A 10,329-nucleotide genomic window follows, 5' to 3' on the forward strand; every position below is an offset into this window, starting at 1 on the left:
GCTCTGTCACCCAGGCTGAAGTGCAGTGGTGCAATCTCTGCTCACTATAACCTCCTCCATCCCAGTCTCAAGCGATTCTCCTACCTCAGCCTCCCTAGTAGCTGGGACTACAGGCACGCATCTCCACTTCTGGCTAATCTTTGGTATTTTTGATAGAGACAGGGTTTCACCATATTGCCCAGGCTAGTCTCAAACTCCTGACCTCACGTGATCCACCTGCCTTGGCCTCCCAAAGTTCCGGGATTACAGGTGTGAGCCCCCTGCCTAGCTAGAACTCAGATTTTCTATCTACTGTTTGCTCTTTGCTTTCACTTTCTGGCTCTTTCTGTCTACCTTCTTTTTCTCTACCTTCCATCTTTCTCTCTACCTTCCTGCAGGAGGAGAGAGAGAAATTCTGTAAGTTTTTTCCCCAGAACATTCAGTCAGCAATACCCCTGGCCCAGGTTCCGCCTTAAGGTGATGGATATTTTAGGGTACAGAATTAAACACATTTTGAATATATTTTTTTGAATAAACCAAATTCTGACCTATTCATAACTTTAAATGTCTTTACATTTTTTTCCTCATACTCTTAACTTGGCAAGTGACAGTTTCAGTGCCGTCAAGACTCAGTAACTTCTGAGATGAAAATACCTACTTTCACACACTTTGTGGGGCAGGACGTTAATATAATATCTTCTGCTGCTAATCTGGGGAACATCTTTTTTGTAAAATCTCCAAAGGAACTGTAGGAAAGCAGTCCTCACAGAGCCCTTTGCTTGGACCACTTCCCCTGGTGTCACGTGAGAGTGATGTGTGTCACTAATGTGCATAGATCCGTCCCCAGCACTGGTCCTGAGGGCCAGGATCTGCAGACCTGGATCCCTGAACATCGTAGGCTTTAAACATGAACTTGGTGGTCACCAAGTCCCCTGGGTGCTTAGTCAGCTCTGATGAGTTAAAATAAATTGGTCTGTATCACCTCTTGGTGATTTTGATGAGGGAAATGGCAGCAGTGATCACCATTTATGAAGTGCTTACTGTATACCTGGTTCTGCAGTAAGTGCTTTACATACGTTGTTTCATTGAAATTCATAGGTCAGCCTTAATCATTAGGTATCATTATCCCAGTTTGTGGTGAGAAAATGAAGCTTCAAAGAGGCTGAATAACTTGCCCAAGGTCACGAAGCTAGTTAGTAATAGAGCTGAGACTCAAACTAGACTTAACAGGCCAAAGGGAATTAATTATCTTCTCCCCAAACCTGTCCCCGGCACACTCTTCTGTCTCAGTTGGCAGCCGCTCCAGATTTAGCTTTATCCAGGGCGCTTCTCTTTTCTCACACTCCAGCCCAATCCACCCAGGAAGCCGGTTGGCTCTACCTTCAAAACGTGTCCAAAATTGGATTGATTGTCACCACCTCCACTGCTGCCACTCTCATTGCTCACCTGTGTTTCCAGTAGCTTCTTCCCTGTGCTCCTGCTTCACTTTTGCCCCCTACTGTCTACTCTTGGCACAGCAGCCAGAGTGATCCCTCTAACTCATAAACCAAGTCCTCTTGCTCAGAGCCCTCAGTGGCTTTCTTTTAATGCCAAAACCCTTATAATAGAGGACAAGGCTCTGACCTGATTCAGAGTCTGTTCCCTTTCAGACCTCATTTCCTACTCTTCTTCTCTTGTTTACTCTGTGCCAGAAACATGGACCTTCCTGCATTTCCTCCATGACAGCAGGCAGGGTCCCGCTGCAGGGCCTTTGCCCAGGCTTTTCCTCCTGCTGCTACCACACTTCCTCCAGTGTCTGCAACGCAGACAGTCTCAACGCAGATGTCACATCTGCAGTGAGACCAACCATGAACACCCTATTTACCGTGGTACCCTTCCTGGGCACTCTGATCCTCTTCACTCAGGTCTGCGTTTTTTTGTTCATAACATATCACTTTCTAACATGCTGTATAATTTACTGACTATGCTGATAGTTTATTATCTGGCTTCTATTGCAAAAACATAAGCCCAGGTATTCCTGTCTGTCTTCTCCACTGCTGTGTTCTAAGTGCCTACAACAGTGCCTGGCTCATAGTAGGCACTCAGTGTGGATCTGTTGAATGAATGAATGAATGAATGAATGAAATGTGACATTAGAGTTTAATTAACCACTAAGCTGTACCACCTCCCTGGGCAGTTGCAGTGGCAAAGAAATTCTACAATAAATATTTCAAAGTAATTTTAAAAAAACTTTAGAATGCAGATACATGAGAGTTTTGGAGTTAATCCTCTCATTGATTTTCCTTAGGCCAATGTTCAGTTGGCGTGCATCTTCATTATCTAGCTACATCAATTGCTTTGTTTAAAATATTATGTGTCATGTGTTTGTGGAGTAAAAAGAAGAGCAGATAAGAATACATGACTCAACCTGTTTCTCTGGCACTTGCTCAGTGGGGGATAATTAAACACAGTTGGCAGATGGAGCTCTTTGAAATATTATCTGACAAATCAAATATTGCATAATTTGTTGTTGACATTACTTGAATTGTCCAATTTATGATGTTTAAAAATTAAAAATTTCCAAATTTTGATCTGCTATAATTCCTACTTAGCTATTAGTACAATTTAAATTCTCTCATTAATTCTAGTCTAGATGCAGAGACAACAGAAGGAGGTGGTAGGCTTCAACACATTTTCTAAAAGACCATTTGAGCTTATTTAAATCATACAAAATTATCACTTGCGGAAAAGCTACAAATGAAGAGAAATGATACCAATGTTGTACTATGGGTGGGCGAGTCTTCGGGGAACATGGTTGCCTTGTCCTTGGTCAGGTGAAAGGCTTTCTGAGAGCTGACGTGCAGTTGTATGTGAACGTGAACGTGAATTGCTGCTATGCAATCATGAGGTCTGCAGGGAAAACCCGGAAAGATGGCAAGACTTAAAATGATATATTTTATTTTCGTAAACAATAGTCCACCTCTGCCTGTGATTGTGGTTTTCAGAGGAACAGTTTGCAGGAGTTACATAATGGTTTTCACCTATAAATCACGCATGAGACATTCCTAAAAGGTGTCATCTGTATTTATCAAAATGTCTGTCACTTTGGTTGTGAATCAGAAAATACTGAAGCAGCTCTTTTGGCAAACCCCTCATGATTTGAAGTAAGTCAGCATGGCATGTCAGATGAGCTCTTGTTTGCTGACTATATCATTTGTATATCAGAAGCGGAGTATATGGTGATACGTTCCTATTCATGCTCCTGACTCATTGCTAGCCTTTGGGAAGCCACTTTGTGGGGTGTTCGAAGTTCAGATCCAGCCTCTCCTTTGGTTAATGAGGTAATTGTAGTTGAGTGTTTACCTGGGATATACCAGGCCGGAAGCAGACAAGGGCTCATGGCCCCTCCACTTAATCCTTTCCGTTATAGCACGCTCGCCACCTCTCTGATTTCATGGAGCCCTAAATCTCTTCCCTTTTTCATTCTATTCTTAGTCACTGTATCTGATGATGTGTCTGTATGGATGGCTCATGGCCTGTCTTTGTTCTCTTAAGCCTGTTAGTCCATGGACCACAGACACAGCAGGAGTCATGTATATTTGGTTTACAGAATAGTGCACACCAGAAATTTCTTTGCATTCTTTTTCACAATGGCTTTCAGAATCTTCATGCTGTCACGATTGAGAAGTAAGAATGACAACAGAAGAGCTAAAGCATTCGATTTAGGAACTGAGAAATAGAGATAGAGCTAAGGAAATGGATGAATGAACTAGATTTTTTTTCTGGAAAAGATTAAAGTATACATGGTAACAGTCTTCATGCATTTAAAGAAATGAGTGTTGATGTATTTACTACTCTCAAAAGACTAATTGTTAGAAGTTTCTAAGAGGCCCAATGAAATGATACCTCAATTATACTCCACTGTTTAGGGAATGAGAGCATACCTATTCACAACCAGATAATATTGGTAAAGTGTTTTTATGTCACTGATGAAATCCACTATAAAAACTGCTATTTCCACTTTTAATAATAGAGAAAACTGGAACTCACAAAGGACATTAGGACTTAATCATGTTCTTACAGTTGTCTCATTTCTATAAAAAAATTGAAACTGCCATTAGATATCCATCTGTTTTATCTTTTTAAAATGGGGAAATGTGTTTGAATTATTTCCAGGCACCCTCCAGTATATGGCACCGGAAATAATAGATAAAGGACCAAGAGGCTACGGAAAGGCAGCGGACATCTGGTCTCTGGGCTGCACAATCATTGAAATGGCCACAGGAAAACCCCCATTTTATGAACTGGGAGAACCTCAAGCAGCTATGTTCAAGGTCTCACTTCATTTATCTTAAAAACAAATGGATAAAGCTTTTTGTAGCTATTGGATGTTCTCTGTGTGTGTCATTTTTATTAGATAAAAGGGAGCTAAGTAAACACGAACTGAGAACATATCGAAGGTCAAGATTCTGTCTCTTTAGAGTCAGTGCCGGTGCCTCACAGTGGATCTCTCTGTGCCTTAGTTTTCTCAGCTATAAAGTGAGATTCGATGTAACTTCTATTGCCCACCTTTTAACCACACAGTATAAATAACACATGACTCTACTGAAAATGATTTAAGTTCTTTGGGGAACAGTCAGAAAATTTTCCATGGAGGAGGCTCTAAGAACATTTTTTTTTTACTTATTTAGGAATTAAATCAAAATTAATAATTTCCTTTACTTCCCTACCACAATAGTTTGAAGGCTTCATTTTTTAAAAAAAAGAGCATAATTACCATTTTAAGTAAATCAGTCTTATTCTCATATAGCTACTCCTCTAGCTTGTTAATTTGCCAATCAGTAACTCCTATGGGGGTAGGAAGAAGCCCCACCTTTTGTAGGAAGAGGCACCTGATCATAGAAATACGCCTGTGAGACCACAGGTGCCAGCATTTTGGAATCTGGGGATTGGGCATGGCTATGACCTGCCTCTTGAGTCCCTGCAGGCCTTCTGCCCGACTGCCAGGCCAACAGGAAGTTTGAAATGGAAACATGCTTCCCAAGAAGTAAAACTCACATGTCTCCTATTCTCTCAGGCAGGGGACTTTGTAAAAATTTTTTTACTTTTTTTGTTCTCCCCTGTGGAATCCAAGGCAGAGGACCTTTTTTTTTTTTTTTTTTNCCCTGAGACAGAGTCTCAGTCTGTCTCCCAGACTGGAGCGCAGAGGCGCAATCTCAGCTCACTGCAACCTCTGCCTCCCAATTACAAGCAATTCTCGTGCCTCAGCCTCCTGAGTAGCTGGGATTGCAGGCGCAACACCACCACACCGAGCTAATTTTTTGTATTTCAGTACAAACAGGATTTCACCATGTTGCCTAGGCTGGTCTCAAATTCCTGAGCTCAGGCAATCCGCCTGCCTTGGCCTCCCAAAGTGCTAGGATTACAGGCGTGAGCTCCCAGGCTCGGCCCGAGAGGACTTTGATGGTAATTGCTATTCCTCTCCCTGCTGCAGGCCGTGTTTCTAGCCCTTATTCCATCTGTGCACAGCCTCTTGTGAGGGGCCATGTGTTGTTACAGGCTTTCTGCTTTTGTGCAGAGCTTGGCTTTAAGCTTGAAGACATTCTGACAGTACACTGCTGGTAGAAAAATGAGTAGTGTGACCAAGCCTGAATGAGCAGTGACATGTGCCAAGAGAGGTGCATTTCTTGCCATGAGTGGATGTCTTTCTCTTCTTGGTCAGTCTTTCAGGTTTTCTCCAGTGTCTAGGACTTATCTGAAATGCTGCTTTATAATTCATGAATGCAATGATTATTATACCAGGTGTTTTTGTCACATTTGGCCAGTCTGAGCTGTGCACAGAAGAGAGATGACATGACATGGACTCTGGCACTGTGCCTGATTTTACATTGTGTGAATCCAAGCTCCCACATGGTCAAGATACTTGAGACTTGGGGCAAATTATTTAACCTACTCATGCCTCCATTTCTTCATCTATAAAATAGGGATAAAAATAGTGCCTGTTGGCCGGGCATGGTGGCTCACGCCTGGAATCCCGGCAAATTGGGAGGCCAAGGTGGGCAGATCACCTGAGGCCAGGAGTTTAAGACCAACCTGGCCCAACTTGAGGAAACCTTGTCTCTACTAAAAAAAAAAAAAAATAATAATAATAATAATAATAATAATAATTAGGTGGGCATGGTGGCAGGCATCTGTAATCCCAGCTACTCAGGAGGCTGAGGCTGGAGAATCACTTGAACCAGGGAGGTAGAGGTTGCAGTGAGTCGAGATTGTACCACTGCACTCCCATCTGGGTGACAGAGTGAGACTCCGTCTTTAAAAAAAAAAAGTACCTTTTAATAGTTTGTTGAGGAGTCAATGAGGCAAAATGTACCAAGTACTAAGAACTGTGTCTGACACGTAGTATAGGCTATATAATTCTTACAAATAATTATATATTGTTTACATAACAATGAATTTACATAAGCTATATAAGAACAAAAGGATTGCTTTTGAAAATTAGCTTTGTACTAAAAAATGAAAATACCATTAATTTTTTTAGAATAGCAGCAATAAGAAGTAAATTTGAATTGTTATAAAATATTGTTTGTTTAATTTTAAAGTGCTTTTAAAGGTATCTTTTGATGTAGGTGATTGAGACAGAGAAGATAGTCACAAATCAAATCATGTAATAGGGAAAAGAACATAGGCTTTAATCCAAGCAAATTCAAGTTCAAATCCCAGATCTCCCTTTTCTTAACCATGTCACCTCATCCCTTCTAAGTGTTATTTTCCTGATTGGTGTAACAAGGAAAATATTTAATCCACTGGGTTGTTGGAAGGATTTGATGAGATTCATAAGTGGAAAAATCCCAGCACGATGCCTAGCACTTAGCTATTGTGAGCAACTCAGTGGTCTCAGCTCAGTGGCTGAGGATGGTGGCTCATGCTGTAATCCCAGCACCTGGGAGGCTGAGGTGGGTGGATTGCTTGAGCCCAGGAGTTTGGACCACCCTGTGCAACGTGGCAAAACCCCGTCTCTACAAAACATACAAAAAATTAGCCAGGCGTGGTAGCATGCACCTGTAGCCTCAGCTACTCAGGAGGCTGAGGTGACAGGATCTCTTGAGCCTGGGAGGTCAAGGCTGCAGTGAGCTGAGATCGTACTGCTCTGCACTCCAGCCTGGGCAACAGAGTAAGACCCTCTCTTAAAAAATAAAAAATCCTTTTTCCAGTGTACCAATGTGTTCTAAAGCTTTGAAGGACTAAATTATTACTCCATAGTGCTATCTACTTTCTTCAACCGATTCTTCTGCCTGTGCCATTGGTAAAGGTACAAAGACATTCTGTAGACCTTTTATAACCTACAGTACACCTGTCCTCTCTCCCTTTAAGAAAAGCTATGAGTTTGTGTTGTATGATAAAGGATCTTGTTGCATTGGGGGATCAAGTTGTGGGAGCTGGGGTTCAGGTGCTGAGGTGTTCACTTAGAAGAGTGAACTTTTTATATTTTATATTTATGTCTTTTTATATTTATGTCTTAGGTGGGGATGTTTAAAGTCCACCCTGAGATCCCAGAGTCCATGTCTGCAGAGGCCAAGGCATTCATACTGAAATGTTTTGAACCAGATCCTGACAAGAGAGCCTGTGCTAACGACTTGCTTGTTGATGAGTTTTTAAAAGTTTCAAGCAAAAAGAAAAAGACACAACCTAAGCTTTCAGGTATGTGGTTGCTTTGAAGAGGATATAGTCTGAATCCCTAAATCCCAAGCTTTTAAGATGGAAGAATTTTCCAGAAGTAAACTAACCTATTTACAGATATCACTGGAAATAAATATTATAAATAAATATTATAAATAAATAAATAAATATTGGTATAAATATTAGCACAGTGTTCTCAGGCATTTGGTTCTAGTATCGGAGAGCTGTGTTCCATCAATTTCACAAATGCTGGTACCCCATAAGTAATAGTCTTCAATCACATAGCAGGTAGTTAATACGTCAGCATCTATATCAGTCTAGCATTGTGGATATTAAGGTTCAAGTGTAAGAAGGGTTAAATTTAGCTTTTAGAGCTGAAACCCCAGATCACCACAAATGGGCTACAGGGCCCTTATAGAGCTGTTGAATTTCCAAGCCCTGTAGGTGGTATGTTCTTTTAATTTTAGGTGGTAGAAAGTACCTGCTGCCTCTTAGGGTATAGACTTCTGAATAATTATACCCCAAAAAAAGGAAAGAAAGAAAAAAGAAAGAGCAAAGGTTGCCAGCTACAAATAAAACAGCAGTGTAAAAATATAAGTACATTACATTTTTGCAATAATTGTCTATAACTCAGAAAAAAAAAAAAAACAAGTAAAGGTTCCAATTGTTCTTGGCATTTTTTGGTGTTTATATTGGATGAGAACAGGCAGATTGAATGTTTGGAAAGGACATTGATCCCATTTCAGGCATTCATTCACTTTTTGCTGATTTCTCAGTTTAACAACAAACCCAGCATGTGCTCATTCATAGCTGTTTGCCTTTCTTTCCACAGCTCTTTCAGCTGGATCAAACGGTGAGTTTGTTTTTACTTTGCCCATTGAGCCGAGACCTGGAGTCTCGTGTGATAAACTCCAGACTTCCCATCAAGTAGCCTCATCCTCTGCTCCCAGCTTACATGGGGCCTTCTGGGTAATAGAGGGATGTGTGCAGCTATAGGCCTGACTGGGCTCATTCCTTTAGTAACCCCTCATTTCTTCTCTTTCATGAGTGGGGATAGCTTAAATTTTTTCTTCCTGAAAGCAAGATGGTGACTGTATTTTTGACATCTTCAATTTGAGTGAAGTAAATGCTTCCTTATCTAGGAGCCAGTTGTTTACCTAATGGATTTCTTGTGGAAAATTTCAATGCCAGATACCTTCATCTTTGGGATGATTCATTCTATTTTTAGTGGCCAGGAGTTATTGTGCCTTTGTTTTCTAACGTTGGCTTTTGCAGATCATAACTAGGAAGGTAGAGAAGGTAGATTTGCTCTAGGAAGATCCATTAAAGCATTTCAAAGAATAATAAAGAAATGAACATGAGGCTGGGTGCGATGGTTCATGGCTATAATCTCAGCACTTTGGGAGGCCAAGGAGAGTGGATTACTTGAGCTCAGAAATTCAATACCAACCTGGGCAATATGGTGAGACCTCATCTCTACTAAAAATACAAAAACATACCTGGGTGTAGTGGTACATGCCTATGATCCCAGGCACTCAGGAGGCTGAGGTGGGAGGATCGAGTGAGCCTGGGGTCGGAGGTTACGGTGAGCTGTGATTGCACCACTGCATGCCAGCCTGGGTGACAGAGAGAGACCCTTTCTCAAAAATAAAAAGAAACAAACAACATGGTGTTAGATTTTCCTAAGTTGGATGAGTGGTTGATCCAATAGTTCAGGGGGCTTATTGTTTGTTCATTGTGCATGGTTCTGCAGGCCAGGGGCAAGTTTTTGCAGGTTCCTCAGATGTCCCAAAGCCAGTCGGCCCAGAGTAGAGGTCTGTTAATTGGGATTTCCTGGGTATAGCCTCTCCACTTTTCCTTCTTCCATTTCTTCCATTCTGAGAATCTAGGGAAACTCTGAGAAGAGGAAAGGCACACCCCTGTACCTCCCCGCACCTCTTTTCTCCACGACAGCCTGGGCTCCAGAAGGCAGCCTTGCATTGTTACGAGGTCGGCCCTGCAGTGCTTGGCAACCTTCTGACCAGCCTGCCTCTGGTGTCCTAACGTGGGCACTGACTTCAGAATTACAGAGAAGTAGGTTATGATCCCACTGACCCACTTTCCAAATATGGGCCGTGCAGCAATTTGCTTGTTTCCTCTGTCATTCTGTTCTGATAACATTACTTACTTTGCAGATTTGGTTCTGAGAATGAAATAAAATAATACCCTAAAAGAGCCTTGGAGCTCTGCCCGGAAGTTTAATCCATGACTGTTTTATCCCTTCCACATGGCTTGAATTTTGTTCGCAGGGAATAGGTTCCCATCACACACAAGCCTTTAACTTCTGTGAACTCAACTATACACACTTGGCAAGAGCGTGCATGTGAGAGAGACGGGAGGGTGGCAAGAGAGAGATCATTTAAGTGGGCATTTCTGCCCACGTCTTCTCAGTGACCATGTACCTTGGAGTGGGCGTGCGAGGGAAGGTATAAGCCTGCTGAACTCTAGACAGTCAGTTCTCACTGCCCTTTTGCCCTTCATGCTCACACAGGAACTTGGGCCTAGAAAAAGGGATAGTCCCCAATTCCCTGCATGATTAAACTGTTCAGACTCACAGCTAAAGCAATGTCATTGCCTGGATATGACTCTTCTCTCCTCCCTAGGAGAGAAGGGCAGATGTGGTAACCAAACTAGAAGCTAAAATCCACCCCC

General features: G+C 41.9%; 1 protein-coding gene across 1 annotated transcript in view; it reads left to right on the forward strand.

The window, feature by feature from the left end:
* MAP3K5 (mitogen-activated protein kinase kinase kinase 5) overlaps window positions 1-10,329 on the forward strand; it is a 148,606-nt gene that overhangs the window by 95,273 nt on the left and 43,004 nt on the right. The window contains exons 17-19 of the mRNA XM_037739239.1: window positions 4,135-4,292; window positions 7,482-7,659; window positions 8,471-8,491. Coding sequence (XP_037595167.1) covers window positions 4,135-4,292; window positions 7,482-7,659; window positions 8,471-8,491 — 357 coding nt within the window. The remainder of the gene's footprint in view (window positions 1-4,134; window positions 4,293-7,481; window positions 7,660-8,470; window positions 8,492-10,329) is intronic.

Source organism: Cebus imitator, unplaced genomic scaffold (genome assembly GCF_001604975.1).
Source record: "Cebus imitator isolate Cc_AM_T3 unplaced genomic scaffold, Cebus_imitator-1.0 Scaffold65, whole genome shotgun sequence".
In the NCBI taxonomy this organism is placed as follows: domain Eukaryota; kingdom Metazoa; phylum Chordata; class Mammalia; order Primates; family Cebidae; genus Cebus; species Cebus imitator.